At 37.8% G+C, this 17,139-nt stretch overlaps 1 protein-coding gene across 5 annotated transcripts in view; it reads left to right on the plus strand.

The window, feature by feature from the left end:
- Nucleotides 1–17,139, plus strand: part of BUB1B (BUB1 mitotic checkpoint serine/threonine kinase B) — a 68,470-nt gene that overhangs the window by 4,856 nt on the left and 46,475 nt on the right. For 4 of the 5 annotated variants that reach the window (XM_036297056.1, XM_036297039.1, XM_036297047.1 and 1 more), the window contains exons 3-5: nt 5,567–5,626; nt 6,033–6,177; nt 16,067–16,263. In XM_036297056.1, coding sequence (XP_036152949.1) covers nt 5,567–5,626; nt 6,033–6,177; nt 16,067–16,263 — 402 coding nt within the window. Of the gene's footprint in view, nt 1–5,566; nt 5,627–6,032; nt 6,178–10,815; nt 10,900–16,066; nt 16,264–17,139 lie in introns of those variants that run through there. The other variant, XM_036297065.1, reaches the window with a different exon arrangement.

The following is a 17,139-nucleotide window of genomic DNA, read 5'->3' on the forward strand; positions in this document are numbered from 1 at the left end:
AATCTCATTTCTAATATATAACCTTTCTTTTTCTATTCTTTTTTTTTTTTTTTAATATATTTTATTTATTTTTGACAGAGAGGAAGGGAGAGAGACAGAGAGTTAGAAACATCGATGAGAGAGAAACATCTATCAGCTGCCTTCTGCACATCTCCCACTGGGGATATGCCCGCAACCCAGGTACATGCCCTTGACCGGAATCGAACCTGGGACCCTTCAGTCCACAGGCCGACGCTCTATCCACTGAGCCAAACCGGTTTCGGCTTCTTTTTCTATTCTATTTTGGTTAGTGGTACCAGAACTCACCTGAATGTTCTTATTTACTGCTCTCTTACCCTAATTCTATTTAGTTGGTTCCTAAGGACTAGCAATTTTTAAAAAAATATAATTTACATTCAGTGAAATGCTTAGATTTTTATGTATACCATTTAATCAGTTTTGACATGCATTTCAAGACAGAACATTTTCATTACCTCTCTCATGCCCCTTTCCAATCAAAGCAACCAGTGATTAGATTTCTGTCAACATAGGTTACTTTTGCTTATTCTAGAATTTTATATAAGTGGAATCATACGGTTCTTTTACTCAGCATGGTTTTTTCCATATTGCATGTATAAGTACATAGCTCCTTTTTATTACTGAGTAGTATTCCATTTGTTTATCTATTCATCAATTGGTGGGCATTTAGATTCTTTCTGATTTTGTTTGTTTTATGAGTAAAGCTACTATGAACATTCTTATACAAGGCTTTTTGTGGGCATAGATTTTCACTTCTCTTGGAGAGGAATTTCTGGGTCATAGAATAAATATATGTTTAACTTCTTAAGAAACTTCCAGTTTTCTAAAAAGGTTGTGATATTTTACACTTCTACCACCAATGTACGAAAGTCTATTTGCTCCAAATCCACTCCAGTATTTGATGGTGTCAGTCATTTTTGTTTTAGCCATTCTGGTGGATGTGTAATAGTATCTTATTATGAAAAAAAAAAAAGAAAAAGAAAATAGTATCTCATTATGGTTTGACTTCCCATTTACTATCATGGTGACTAATGGTAGTGAGCACTTTTTTGTTGTTGTTAATCCTAACCTGAGGATATTTTTCCATTGATTTTTAGAGAGAGTGGAAGGAAGGGTTAGAGTCAGAGAGAAACATTGATGTGAGAGAGACACACATCAATTGGTTGCCTCCTGCACATGCCCCAACCAGGGCTGGGGATTGAGCCTGGAACCAAGGTATGTGCCCTGGAATAGAAACCTGGACCCCTCAGTCAAAGAGCCAACACGCTATCCACTAAGCCAAACTGGCTAGGGCTTATTGGCCTTTTCTATAACTTCTTGTGTGGTGTATTAGTTAGATGTTTTGCTCAGTTTTAAAATTAGATTCCAGGAGTTCTTTATATAGACTGTATACAAGTCCTTTAGCAAATATGTGTTGCAAATATTTTCTCCCAGTCCATGGCTGTCTATTTTCTTGGTGGTATTTTTTGATAAGCAAGAAGTTTTTAATTTTCATGGAAAGTAATTCATTAGTGTTTTTCTTTCTTTCTTTTTTTTTTTTATTGCTTAAAGTATTACAAAGGGTGTGTTTTTCTTTTTGATTAGTGTTTTTTGTGTCATCTCTAGGAGAGTGTTGCTACTCCAAAGTTGCAATGTTATTCTATGTTTTCTTCCAGTAGCTTTATTGTTTTAGCTTTTATGTTTAGGTCTATGATTCATCTTAAATATATCCTTGTGTATACTGTAAGATTGGAGTAAAAGTTCTCCCTCCCTTCCCTCTCTTGCCTCCCCCATTATGGATATCTAATTGGTCTGCCTCCATTTGTTGAAGAGTTTTATTTTTTGTTTTACTTTCCCTGTTGAATTGCTTAGGGGTCCTTGGCAAAAATCATTTGCTTGTATATGTGTGTATTATTTCTGGACTCTCTGTTCTGTTCCATTGTCCTAATTGTCTATTCTTTGACCAGTTATTCATTGTCTTGATTAGCTCTGTATGTGGTTAAGTTTTAAAGTCAGGTAGAGTGTGTTCTTCAAGTTTTATTGTTTTTGCAAAATAATTTTAGCTATTTTTGGTCCTTTGTCTTTCCAAACAAATTTTTAAAATCATCTTTTTAATTTCTATAAAAGAAAGACCTGGGATTTTGATTGGATTGCACTGAATCTATAGATTAATTTGGAGGATGGCTGATTTTTACTAGTAGTGTCTTAGTTTTTATTTTTCACCATTTCTGCAGATAATCCCCTCATCTCGTACTTAAATTGCCATTTTAGCTTTATAATTGTAGCTGCTTTCCTAATGGTCTTAGTCTTAAAATGTTACTTGGTTAATCTATTTGAAATCTTGTCATATTCAAGATACTCTCCAATTAAAGAACCAACAGTGGCTCATGCCCTTCTTACCTCTCCAGATAGCTCCATTTGTTTCCAAAATTGATTTTATGTTATAGCTCAATTTCCTCAGGTTAAACTTTCCCACCTTCACAACTTAATATAACACATTGCGTACTGCATAGAAATCTCTAAGACATACGCCAGGGACCGCACGTTTTTGGGCAAACTGCACGTTATTTAAATCATCATAATGCACTTTAGGTGTTGTTTTTCAATAATTATAACATTTTTATTTACAAAAACAATTAAACAATTAAAGTTCCTAGTACTTTTTAACGTATGGTACTGCGTAAAACATTTTCCTCTATAAAGAGGGACCAAACAAAATTTACATAAGTATCTAGATTCGCTCCTTTTTCCATGGGCGTGAAAAACGAGAACACTCGTGAGCGGTCCTTAACAGATGGCGCGCGAAACACGAGAAAACTCCTGAGCGGTACGAAATGTGTTAATATTGATTTCTCTCCTGGAAAACTCCCTTTTTCTTTCAAATGTTATGGGTTCTTCACCTTCTGAGCCTGCTGCTTTGATTTCTTAAAGCCTTAATGATCCATTCTTGGCAATTGTAATATACTGTACTGTTTTGTATTTTTTGTTAATTTTTTTTTAAAAATATATTTTATTGATTTTTCACAGAGAGGAAGGGAGAAAGATAGAGAGTCAGAAACATCGATGAGAGAGAAACATCGATCAGCTGCCTCCTGCACATCTCCTCCTGGGGATATGCCCGCAACCCAGGTACACGCCCTTGACTGGAATCGAACCTGGGACCTTTCAGTCCGCAGGCCGACGCTCTATCCACTGAGCCAAACCGGTTTCGGCAATTTTTCATTTTAAACCTTGTCTTATCCTATATAATAAAAGAGAAACATGTAAATTGACCATCCCTCTGCTGCGCTCACCAGCCAATCAGGAGTGAGTATGCAAATTAACCCGACAAAGATGGCGGGTTAATTTACATAAACAGGCGCAGAGTGGGAGAGCCGGTGGAGAGTGGAGCAGTTTGGGGAAATTGGCTCCCCAAGCCACCAGACGGAGACTAGAGAGCTAGAGCTGGCGGCTTGGAGGACTTGGCAGGCAGAGTGGGAGGCCATGGGACAGAGACAGAGCAGGAAGGGAAAACCAAGAGTGCGGGGAGCACCAGGAATGCTGGGAATCGTTCTGGTGGCAAACAGATCTTCTAGACCAGTGGTTCTCAACCTTGGCTGCACATTAGAATCACCTGGGAATCTTTTTAAAATCCTGATTTCTGGGCCTCATCCTCCGGAAATTCTGTTTCTTTGTTATGGGGTGGGGCCACAACATTAGTAACAAAGAAACAGAATTTTCGGAGGATGAGGCCCAGAAATCAGGATTTTAAAAAGATTCCCAGGTGATTCTAATGTGCAGCCAAGGTTGAGAACCACTGTCCTAGACACTAGAGCAGTGATGGCGAACCTATGACACGCATGTCAGAGGTGACACATGAACTCTTTTTGGTTGATTTTTCTTTGTTAAACGGCATTTAAATATATAAAATAAATAACAAAAATATAAATGTTTGTTTTACTATGGTTGCAAATATCAAAAAATTTCTATATGTGACACGGCACCAGAGTTAAGTTACGGTTTTTCAAAATGCTGAATGCCGAGCTCAAAAGGTTCGCCATCACTGACCTAGAGCAAAGTGAGCCTGGAGCAAGTTACTGTCGCGGTGGGGGACGGAGGGAAAGCAAAGGTGAGAGACATAAGTAAAATCAGAGTGTCTAGGAAAAGTTAAAGGGAAGATATCCTAAAACTTCCAGGAAATCTCCACCAATAAAGCAAAGCAAAAAAAAAAAAGGCCTCTATTCTTCTGTGAGCAACAAACCAAACTGAGTTGGGGTCTCAGACAATTCGCTCATATGATTGCAAAGACAGACAGAAACTCCTGGATTGGAGAGGGCTCCCCCTGAGGGCTCCCAGATTGGAGAGAGTGCAGGTTGGGCTGAGGGACCCCCACACCTCCCAGTGCACGAATGTCATGCACTGGGCCTCTAGTTAGAGTATAAATGTCTTTGTGTCAGGGACTATTTTATTATTATTTATATCAAACATAACCTCATACAGTTTTTGTTGATTTATCTAAATTGTGGTTTATTACCCAATTTTCCCTCTATTCTAACTGGTCAGTCTTAACTCTTATAGCCCTTGGCCTTTCCCAGATCTTTACAAAGTCATTTTTTTTACTTTCTTTAAGGCACTTCCCAAATTACATGATATTACTCTTCTTTGACTAATGTTGCCCATGGAATTTTCTTTAACTCTTAAGATTTGTGCATGGGTGTGTCTGTGTGTGTGTGTGTATCTATTTAGTTTGTTCCATACTATTATCCTATATAATAAAAGCCTAATATGCTAAGTGTTCGGTTGTCCAGTCATCCGTTCAATCAAAGTGTAATATGCTAATGATATGCTAAGACCGCTCAACTGCTTGCTATGATGCACACTGACCACCAGGGGGCAGACACTCCGACTGGTAGGTTAGCTTGCTGCTGGGGTCTGGCTTATCGGGACCTACCGAGATGGGCCGGGCACGCCCTGGAGCCCTCCCGCATCCTTCCCCGGCCCCGATTGTGCACTGGTGGGGTTCCTAGGCCTGGCCTGCTCCCTCTCGCAATCTGGGCTGAGGGACTCCCACCTCCCACCCCCCCCAAAAAAAAGAGTGCACGAATTTCGTGCACCATGCCTCTAGTATACATATAAAATAATAGCTTTCATTTATTGAGTTATGTCTAAACATTTTACATTTAAGACTAATCAACCTAATAAGATAGGTACTAGTAGTATTATTATCCCATTTTGCAGATGAGGAAACTGAAAACAGAATTTAAATAGCTTGTCCAATGTCACTCAGTTAGTGATTACTAGAACTGCATTTGAACCTAGGGAGTCTTGTTCCAGGATGTTAAATTGCTGTGTAATACTGCTTTTTTTATATGTTTCTTGGAATTTGTTTCTCTAATTTCTACATGTGTTGTTATGTTACCAGGCAGAATCCTAATTATCTCTATTCTTATTCTTGCTGTTTAACAAACCCTCAAACTCCAGTGTAGTTATCTAGATTCACATTAAACACTTAATAAAAATGGAGGTGATACTTACTTATTTGGCTACTTTAACTATTGCTTATGTTAACATTGTTTTGTTTAAATTTTAGGGAATTTGAATCTGAAATTCGATTTTACACTGGAAATGACCCTCTGGATGTTTGGGATAGGTGAGTATTTTTTATTCCACCTTAACAGATGAATCCTTATGGCCATGCTTCTCAAATTGGGGTTTATAGAACAGTGTGCCAGAATAAAAAGTGGTGTCTTGTGGACAAAGAAACAGAATAATTATAGTGTCTCTTCCTGAGGTATTCAAGACTAAAGAAATTTCAAGTTTGAAGCGTGAACTACACCCTTTTATCCCCATCCCCATTATTTCCAATTGGCACTTATTAGAGATACTTGGAAAAGTCTAAGGGATACAAGCTTAGGACATGCCATTGAGGACCTCTAAATAAGCATACTTTCAATACATTAGATATTTCTCCTTTAAAAAATCCAAAATGGGTCTTGAAGCAAAAACAAAAGTTTAATGTACTTTTAAAATGTTCTTTTCCTTTTCTTCTTGTTCAGGTATATTAACTGGACGGAGCAGAACTATCCCCAGGGTGGGAAGGAGAGTAATATGTCAACATTATTGGAAAGAGCTGTAGAAGCACTACAAGGAGAAAAAAGATATTATAATGATCCTCGGTTTCTCAGTCTCTGGCTTAAATTGGTAAGTTTCAAATACCATCTTTTAAAATATTAAACCAAAAGATTTTCTCTAGAAATACCCGGTACACCAAAAATGGCAGAACCTGAGCCTTTTAGTAGATACTAAGCATTTAATAAATATTCAATATTTGGTAAATTGGTTTTACTTTAAAGATAGATTTTGATCACAAGGCTGGTATACCTTTCCATGGGAGTGTGTTACTTGTTTGTTTGTTTGTTTTAAATATAATTGGGTCATGCAACTGTATTGGAGGATAATGTGTAGGATCTAATACATGACATTAGTAAAATTGGAAAAAGCTTTTGTAGATGATTCTGGTATCCCTTTCTTGCTTTTTGAGAGTCATCATCATAAAAAATGATGTTTAATTCTTCATTTCTCTTTGGGCTTCTTTTACCTAGTTTATTGCTATATCCAAAAATGTCTGCCTGATTATATTGTACTGTCTTACTTGACATGTAATTCTTTTATTTCTAGAACACTTTTGAAGGTTTTTAACGAAAATATCTTCATAACTAATAATGACCAGGGTTTCTTACACATTAATTTCATTGCTTTTATCCTAAGAGATAAGAAAAAAGTAAATGATATTCAAAATACAGTGTTAGATAATGGATAATTAGATACTTACAAAAAAATAAATTTAAAAAATTATTTAAAAATAGGTAATTTGCCGTAACCAGTTTGACTCAGTGGATAGAGCGTTGGCCTGCAGACTGAGGGGTCCCAGGTTTGATTCCGGTCAAGGGCATGTACCTTGGTTGTGGGCACATCCCCAGTAGGAGGTGTGCAGGAGGCAGCTGATTGATGTTTCTCTCTCATTGATGTTTCTAACTCTCTATCTCCCTTCCTCTCTGTAAAAAATCAATAAAATATATCAAAAAAAATAAATAAATAAAAAATAGGTAATTAGATAATTCTAAATATGAAATATTTACAGTGACTATTGTAATATGACAAAATATTGATATTTGAAATTGATAAAATTTTTGGCTAAAATATCTCTTGGGAGGGCCCAACTTTTATTTTTTTCAAATTTTATGTTTCAATTACACTTTACATTCAATATTATTTTGTATTGGTTTCAAGTTTATTTCTTGGCGCTCTATTCTGTTTCGTTAATATATATGTCTGTTTTTATGACAGTACCATGCTGTTTTGATTACTAAAGCCTTATTGTATAGTTTGATATCAGATAATGTGATACGTCCAATTTTGTTCTTTCTCAAGATTGCTGTGGCTATTCAGGGTCTTGTGTGATTCCATATCAATTTTTGGATTATCTGTTCTAGTTCTGTGAAACATGCTGCTGGTATTTTGATAGGAATTGAATCTATAGATTTTCTCGGATAATATGGACACTTTAATGATGTTAATTCTTCCTATTCATGAGCACAGTATATGCTTCCATTTATTTGAAACTTCTTCAGTTTCTTTCTTTAGCATCTTATAATTTTCCAAGTATAGTTCTTTTACCTCCTTGCTTAAATTTATTTCTAGGTATTTTATTTGCTTTGAGACAATTGTAAATGGGATTGTTTTCTTAGTTTCCCTTTCTGATAGTTCATTATTGATTTAAAAATAATCGATTTCTGAATATTTATTTTGTGTCCTACTACTTTGCTGAATTCATTAAACAGTTCTAGTAGTTTTTGATGAAATTTTTAGGGTTCTCTCTATATGGTATTATGCCATCTGCAAGTGATGAGTTTTACTTCTTTCTTTCCAATTTGGATGCCTTTTATTTTTTCTTGTCTGATTGCCATGGCTAAGTGTTGAGTGTTTCCTTCCCACGTCCCGCGTGGTTCAGGGTTCAGGACCTGGAAGTGGAGCCGCACACAAATGAAAGAGAAAAGACAAGAGATAATTGGAAATATTGGGGGGCCAGGCAGGAAAGTCCAACTCAAGGGGAAGTTCCTCTACCTGTGCTCAGGCCTCACCAAGCTTTTATTGATCTGGGATACCCCCACAGCATAGCCCTTAGGCAGGCGACCCCCCAGTAACAGGCAGACTAGCCCATCAGCAAGGATTTACATAATAATAAATGGGGGAGTAGTTTCAGCTACCATTGTTGGACAAACAGAGGAATCGCCTAGCTCGGACCTTTGCTAGGGCTTCAAAGGCACCCAGCCTTGGGGGGGAGGGGAGGGGGGTGTCTCTGTCTACGCTTATCAGATAGTGAAGGCAATAAACAGTTTCCCACAGCTTAGACTTCCAGTATTGTGTTGAAGAGTGGTGAAAGTGGACATTCCTCAACTTGTTCCTCATCTTAAGGGAAACGCTTTTAGTTTTTCCCCATTGTGTTAGCTGTGGGTTTGGTATGTTTAGGTATGTTTCCTCCTTTCCACTTTGCTGAGTTTTCATCATAAATGGGTGCTGGATTTTGTCAAGTGCTTTTTCTGCATCTATTGATATGATCATATGAATTTTATCCTTTATTTTTTTTATGTGGTGTATCATGTTAATTGATTTGTGGATTTTGTAGCATTCTTGCATCCCAGGAATAGATCCCCCCTTGATCATTGTTAATGATCATTTTAATGTATTGCTGAATTTGGTCTCCTAATATTTTGTTGAGGATTTTGCATCTATGTTCATCAGGGATATGGCCTATACTTTTCTTCCTTTGTAGTGTCTTTATCTGGTTTTGGAATTAAGATAATGCTGTCCTCGTAAAAAGCTTGGGAGTCTTTCCTCCTCTTGAATTTTTGGAATAGTTTGAGGATAAGTGTTCTTCTTTGAATCTTCGGTAAAATTCATCTGTGAAGCCATCTGGTCCAGGACTTTTTTATGTTGTGAGGTTTTTTTTTATTACTGCTTCTATTTCATTCGTTGTTATCGGTCTGTTCAGGTGTTCTGTTTTTTCTTGGTTTTGTTTTGGAAGATTGTATGTTTCTAGGATTTTATCTGTTTCTTCCAGATTATCTAATTTGTTAGCATACAGTTGTTCATAGTATTTTCTTACACTCCTTTGTATTTCTGTGGTGTCAGTTGTTACCTTCTCTTTCATTTCTGATTTTATTTATTTTGGTCCTCTGTTTTCCTTGATGAATCTGGTTAAAGGTTTATCAGTCTTGTTCATCTTTTCAGAGAACTTAAATCTGGTTTTATTGATCTATTGTGTTATCTTTTTAGACTGTTTTGTTTATTTCTTCTCTGATCTTTATTATTCCTTCCTTCTACTCACTTTGGGCTTTGTTTGTTCTTTCTCTAGTTCCTTTAGGTGTAAGATTATATTGTTCATTTGAGGTTTTTCTTATTTCTTGAGGTATGCCTATAATGCTATAATTTCCCTCTTAGGACTGATTTTACTATGTCCCATAGATTTGCAGTTGTTGTGTTTTTATTTTTATTTGTCTCTAAGTATATTTTGATTTTTTCCTGGATCTCATGGTTAACCCATGCATTGCTTAGTAACATGTTATTTAGCCTCTGTGTATTTGTTTGTGTTTAGTTTTTTTCTTGTAGTTTATTTCTAGTTTCATACCCTTGTGGACAGAGAAGATACTTGATATGATTTCAGTCTTTTTAAATTTTTGAGACATGTTTTGTGTCCTACAATGTGGTCCATCCTGGAAAATGTTCCATGTGCACAAAGAATGTATATTCTGCTGTTTTGGGGTGAAATGCTCTGGAAATATCATCTGGTCTAGTGTGTCATTTAAGGCTACTGTTTCCTTATTGATTTTCTGTTTGGACGATTTATCTTTAGATGTCAGTTGGGTATTAAAATCCCCTACTATGGCTTTATTACAGAGATTACTCCCTTTATGCCCCTCAAGTATACTTTACATATTTTAGTGCTCCTATGTTGGGTGCATAAATGTTTAGAAGAGTTATATCCTCTTGTTGGCTTGATCCCTTTATCATTATGTAATGTCCTTTGTCTCTTATAGCCTTTGCTTAAAAGTCTATTTTGTTTGGTATAAATATTGCTACTCCAGCTATTGTTGTTTTTTTTCCTTTTTTTTCATTTCCATTTGCATTAAATATGTTTTTTCCATCCCTTTACTTGCAGTGTGTGTGTGTGTGTGTGTGTGTGTGTGTGTGTGTTTGTGTGTGTGTGTCTGTCTGTCTGTGTCTGTGTCTTTCCATCTGAAGTGAGTCTCTGATAAACATATGTAAGGGTCTTGTTTTGTTATCCATTCAGCCACAGTGTGTTTTATGTTTGTTTGTTTTTTTTAAAATATATTTTATTGATTTTTTACAGAGAGGAAGGGAGAGAGATAGAGAGTGAGAAACATCGATCAGCTGCCTCCTGCACATCTCCTACTGGGGATATGCCCGCAACCCAGGTACATGCCCTTGACCGGAATCGAACCTGGGACCTTTCAGTCCGCAGGCCGACGCTCTATCCACTGAGCCAAACTGGTTTCGGCCCACAGTGTGTTTTATGATTGCACATTTAAACCATTTGCATTTAAAGTAATTGTTGATATGTATTAATTGCCATTTTGTTATTTTCTTTTTATCTTTTTTTTTTTTCCTTTTTCTTAAAGCAATCCCTTCAACATTTATTGTAGTGTTGATTTGGTAGTTATGAACTCCTTTAGCTTTTTCTTATTTGGCAAGGTCTTTATTTCCCCTTCAGTTTTAAATTAGAGTGCTGCTGTCTTGGTTGTAGGTCCTTGCTTTTCATCGCTTTATTTCGTGCCAATTCCTCTGGCCTGAAAAATTTCTGTTGAGAAATCAGCTGACAATCCGATGGGAGTTCGCTTGTAGGTAACTAAGTCTTTTCTCTTGCTGCTTTTAAGATTCTCTTTTTGTCTTTAACCTTTGGCATTTTAATTATGATGTGTCTTGCTATAGGCCTCTTTGAGTTCATCTTGTTTGGGATTCCCTGCACTTCCTGAACTTGTATGTCTATTTCCTTCACCAGGTTAGGGAAGTTTTCTGTCATTATTTTCAAATAGGTTTTCAATTTCTTGCTCTCTTTTCCTTCCAAGATCACCATGATGCAAATGTTGGTACAGTTGAAATTGTCACAAAGGCTCCTTACTCTGTCCTCACTTTTTTGAATTCTTTTTTCTTTTTGCTATTCTGATTGGGTGTGTTTTGCTTTCTTGTATTCCAAACTAGAGGCCTTTCATGCAAGAGGGGGCCTTTCTTCTCCCGGCTGCTGGTACTGGCTTCCCTCCGGTAACCGGGACCCAGGCTTCCCTCCAGCCGGCAGGACCCGGGCTTCCCTCACAGAGGGAGGCCCCGCCCACCCGCCGAAGCCCACGGGTTGGTGGCCTGGGCCTCCCTCTTTGGGGCCATCATAGAGCCTCCCGATTGATGGCCCCGCCAGCTGGTGGCCTTGGCCTCCCTCTGCGGGGTGATCATGGGGTGATGGCCAGTTTCTTGACCAATTGCATCGCACCCACCTTGGCTGGCCTGGTGCCAGTGGGTGTTATAGCGTGGTCCTGGATGGTCGTCCAGATGGTCGTTCCGCTGTTTGGCCATTCGGTCGATTTGCATATTATGCTTTTATAATATAGGATGGCTGATTTGATTCTCATCTTTATTTACTCTCCTGTTGATTCTCTGTAAATTACTCTGTTTTTGTTCTTGTTAATCCTCACCCAAGGATATTCTGCCCCTTGGATGTGTCACTTGTGGAGGTGGTTGGGTGGTGGTCTTTCGACTTGGTCTGAAGCTATCCATAGGTTGCACTGGCTCTGGGGCCTCCCCATAGATGCAGGCCAAGGTCAGCTGCTGCTTGTGTTCTGCCCCAGGCCACCCAGCATAAGCTACAAAGTGATCTGCAGATGTGTGCTGGGCTTGGAGGTGTCCGAGAGAGACCAAGCTATGAACCATGGCTGACTGCTGCTACTGCCAGGTCTGGGGCCACTTAGTGAGTGGTATTGGGCATGCTGAGGCCAGATGCTGCTTGTTTGAGAGATTTTAGGAAAGTCTGAAGCATGAGCCAAGATAAGCCATTCCTATGGAAAAGCCACTGAAAACAGCTTGGGTGGGTCCACAATTTGGGTAGTGTGGGGTCTCAAAGAATCACCAGGGAAGGTGAACAGTGATAGCCAAGTTGAAAGAGACTCAGATATGGCTCCCACCTGCCTGTTCTGTGGTGAGAAAATTCAGAAAAGGAATAATGGTCTCTACCAGCATTTCTGTTGGGGAGAAAGTTGTTCCTCCAGTTCTTGCCCTGATGCCAGACAAATCAGTTCCCCTCCGTATGCCAGTGGTGCCTTTGAGCTGCTGCCCCCAGACTAGAACTTAGAGGGAGTGAGTCTGACTAAGCGGTGAGTGGGCCCTTTAAGAGGAACTGCCTGGGACTCCGGGAGGCCTCTGTCTCCCTCAGCCACAATCCCCTCTGGTTTTTACATCCAGAAGTTATGGGGGCTTATCTTCCTGGCACTGGAACCCTGGAATGGGAGGCCTTGTGTGGGGTTGGGACACTTCATTCCTCAAGGGGAACCTCTGCAGCTGAGATATTCCTCCCAATTTTTTTTTAAAGTATTTTTTTATTGAGTATTTTACAGAGAGGAAGGAAAAGGGATAGAGAGTTAGAAACATTGATAAGAGAGAAACACTGTTGATCAGCTGTCTCCTGCACACCCCCTACTGGGAATCAAGCCTGAAACCAAGGTACTACATGCCCTTGACCGGAATCGAACCCAGGACCCTTCAGTCCTCAGGCTGACTCTCTATCCTCTGAGCCAAACCACTTAGGGCTTCTCCCAATTTTTATCTGCCACACGTGGGATCAGTTCATTCCACATGTCCATCCTTTCTATCAGTCTCAATGTGGCTGCTGCTGCTGGTGCTTTTTTACCTTTTTATTTATTTTTTTATTGATTCTAGAGAGAGGATGAGAGAGAGAGAGAAATATTGATGTGAGAGAGAAACATCGATCAGTTGCCTCCTGCATGCGCCCCAACCAGGGTTCAAACCCACAACCTAGGTATGTGCCAGACTGAGAATCTAACCCACCACCTTATGGTGTACAGGACTATGCTCCAACCTAGCCACACTGGCCAGGGCAATGTGGCTTCTTCTTTAATCCCTAGTTGTAGGACTTCCATTTCGCGTAGTTCTGAATGGTGATTGTTCTGTAGTTTAGTTGTAATTTTGATGTGGTTGTGGGAGGAGGCGAGTATCATGTTTACCTCGCTGTCATCTTGACTGGAAGTCTCTTACATAATATTCTTATATGGGTTTTATTAAGAGGTTACACTGGGTAAACCTCTAAAATGACTTAATCCCGGGATTCTATGGTTATATATTGTTGGAGTTATTAAAAGTAACAATTAGTTGATGCTATCTTGGTGTTGGTATTGAAGAGCAATGACATTATTGTAAAGTAAAAAATCATAGTCTGGACTAGTGCTCCTGAAAGAATAGTCTGCAGACTGTTCAAGATAAGTATAAAAATTGAGTAGCCATTTAGAAATTTTGTTAACATTTGACATTGTCACAACATCCAAACATATTATCTATTTATCTAGTAACTTGTTATTGTATTTAAAAATATCAGTTCCACGATGGAATGTAAATTTTTAAACACACACACACACACACACACACACACACACACACATCTCCCCCCACCCCCCCAATACTGGCCTCTTCACCACAGGAAATCTGAGAAACACTATTCTAGACAATCCTCAAATTCAAATGATCAGTCCTAGAATGGTCAGCAATAATCTTAACATTGTACATGGATAACAAGGTGCATATTAAATTATTATTTTTTTTTCTTTATGGGATAGTCAGGAGAGTAACAGATGGTTTTTTGACTATCTTTTGATTTGCAGAAAGATGTCTCCAATCAGAGAGTTATTTTTATAAGGGATAATTACAGTCTAACTAAGGAAGTGTTTATTTTTAGAAAATATCCAGTATTTTTAGTTAAAATTGTTTTAGTTTGGCCTCTTAGAGCTTACCAAAAAGATTTTTTGGGGGGTGGTGAACATACAATACAGTGCACAGATAATGTGTTGTGGAATTGTGCACCTGAAACCTGTATAATTTTGTTAACCAGTGTCACACCAATACATTCAATAAAAAGGAAAAAGAAAAGATTTGTTTACCTTTTGGATCTAACTATGTTGTCCCTTAATTTATGTTTTCTTAAAGTGATCTCATTTAGCACTCTCGAATAACCATGGGACAGCCAGCTTTTATTGGCAGTTCCATGCTGCACAGAGTTATTCAGAGAGTTGTTAATAAAGTGAAATCTATGTTAAGACTGGATCTTACACTGATAACACATTCAGAATTGTAACTTTGCTTGAAGCACTGTCACATATGGGAAAACATTACTAATTTGAGTAAGCAGAAAAAAATCATTTACTGAATTACTGCACAACTATAAAATACTGTTTTTGTGAGAGAGAGATATATATAAATGAGCATTTCATTTATTCAACCACTTTCTACCAGTCCCTGGCAAGGGATTAGGATATAGTAGAGAGCAACGTTTTCTGTGTTTGTGGAGCTTACTTTATTGTGGAAGACAGATGTTAAGCAATTAATTGTAAAAGTAACAAAAAAAGAGGGCAAGTATTGAGTTGTGTGGGCATACATATAAGGAGGACTTATTTCAGGCTAGACAATCAGGAAAAGGTAGGTATGAGAGAAAATACATCTAATAAATAAACAGGAGAAAATGTTAGCCTCCCTGATAGTAAAAGAACTAATTGGAAAACTGAAATGCCATTTTTACATGAAATGAGGGAGTTTTAAAAAATGGTATTTGGGAATTACTATTAGCATTTTAAATTTGTATGACTCTTTTAAAAGGCAATTTTTAACTTTTTAACATAGTCCTAATAGGATTTTTTTCTTAAGAGAGTAATGTAAAACATGAATGGTTGTATGCATGAAGGTATCTTTATAGAATTATTTGTAATTGAGCAAACTTAAAAGTTGTTTATTTAAAAAGTAATAGTGAAAAGTAAGCTGCAGCATGGAAAAAATGAGTGATGCACCAAGTGTAATAAAAACAATTTTGATTATTAAAGCTTTATAAAATGATTGAAAAAATCATCTCATTCTGTATAAGACTAAAGAAAGTACATCAAACTGTCAGTGGTGGGATTTTTAGTGATTTTCACCCATACCCCCTTTCTACTAGAATTATCTAGAATTACAAGTTCCTTCTAAAATCCAGATTTGAGGACTCGGTCCCGGCACGTGAGGGAAGCAACCAATTGAAGTGTCTCTCTCACATCGATGCTTCTCTCTCTTTCTGTCTCTTTGTCTGTCTCCCCCTCCCTTTCACCCTCTCTAAAAAAGCTCCCAGCCTCTCCTTTTTTTTTTTTTTTTTTTTTTTTTTATTCTGAGATTTATTTACCTTCTATAATTGAAATTTTGTAGCCTTGAGAGGAGCTCAGAGCTGTCCAGGGCAGGCGGGAGGGAAGCTTGGCTTCCTCCATCATTGGGGCAACCAAGCCTCCTGCTTGCTCCAGCTCCGTGGCTGCCGGCTGCCATCTTGGTTGGGTTAATTTGCATATAGTCACTCTGATCGGCTGGTGGGCGTGGCTTAAGGCATAGCAAAGGTATGGTCAATTTGCATGTTTGTCTTTTATTAGTGTAGATCAGCTTTGGGCAAACTACGGCCTGCGGGCCGGATCCGGCCTGTTTGAAATGAATAAAACTAAAAAAAAAAAAAAAGACCGTACCCTTTTATGTAATGATGTTTACTTTGAATTTATATTAGGTCACACAAACACTCCATCCATGCTTTTGTTCCGGCCCTCCAGTCCAGTTTAAGAACCCATTGTGGCCCTCGAGTCAAAAAGTTTGCCCACCCCTGGTGTAGATAGGTAGATAGTTATGTTTTTTTCAATGCAGAAACTACAGATAGTATCTCCAGTGATTGTTTGGCACATAATAGACAATAAGTGAATAGAAATTGGTTGTTAATGCTTTTAATTTGTTACAGGGGCATTTATGCAACGAGCCTTTGGATATGTACAGTTATTTACACAACCAAGGGATTGCCGTTTCACTTGCTCAGTTCTATATTTCATGGGCTGAAGAATACGAAGCTAGAGAAAACTTTAAGAAAGCAGATATGATATTTCAGGAAGGGATTCAACGGAAGGCTACACCACTGGAAAGATTACAATCCCAGCACCGGTAAAATGCTTCTCTAGAACTTGTTTTAACTCCTTATGACTAGTGGCTATAAATGGTCATTTTTGCATCTAATAAAGTACTCTCCATGGATTGGCATGTTTACTTAGTTACTATTCAGTTTTTTAAAAGGCATATTTAATGTACAGTAAAATTCATTCTATGCTGTAGTGTATTATAAGTAGTTTTCACAAATGAAAAGAGACATGTAACCATTACCATGATCATAATACCCTAGTAAACTAGTTCCACCACTCCATAGAATTCTATCATGCTATCCCTTTGTGCTCAACACCTACTCTCACTCCCAACTCCTGTCAACAACTGATTTATTCTCTCACCCTACTGTTTTGCCTTTTCCATAATATCATATAAATGGAATGATAAAATATATAGTCTTTTGTGTTTGGCTTCTTTCATTTAGCATAATGCATTTGAGGTGTACAAGTTCTTTATATATTCTGAATACAAGTCTTTTGTCAAATAAGTGATTTGTAAGCCATTCTCCCAGCTTAACTCTGGTCTATTCATTCTCTTAACAATGTCTTTTATAGAATAAAAGTTTTTAATTTTTAAGTAGTCTGACATTAGTTATTTCTTATGGATTGTGCTTTTGTTATATCTGAGAATTTTGTCTAGCCAAAAGTCACAACGATTTTCTCCATTGTTTTCATCTTGAAATTTTATAGTTTTACTTTTCACATTTAGATCTGTGATCCATTTTGTGTTATTTTTTTAAAAATATATATTTTATTGATTTTTTACAGAGAGGAAGGGAGAAGGATAGAGAGTTAGAAACATCGATGAGAGAGAAACATTGATCAGCTGCTTCCTGCACACTCCCTACTGGGTATGTACCTGTAACCAAGGTACATGCCC

This window comes from Myotis myotis, unplaced genomic scaffold, assembly GCF_014108235.1.
Source record: "Myotis myotis isolate mMyoMyo1 unplaced genomic scaffold, mMyoMyo1.p scaffold_m19_p_1, whole genome shotgun sequence".
Lineage (NCBI taxonomy): Eukaryota > Metazoa > Chordata > Mammalia > Chiroptera > Vespertilionidae > Myotis > Myotis myotis.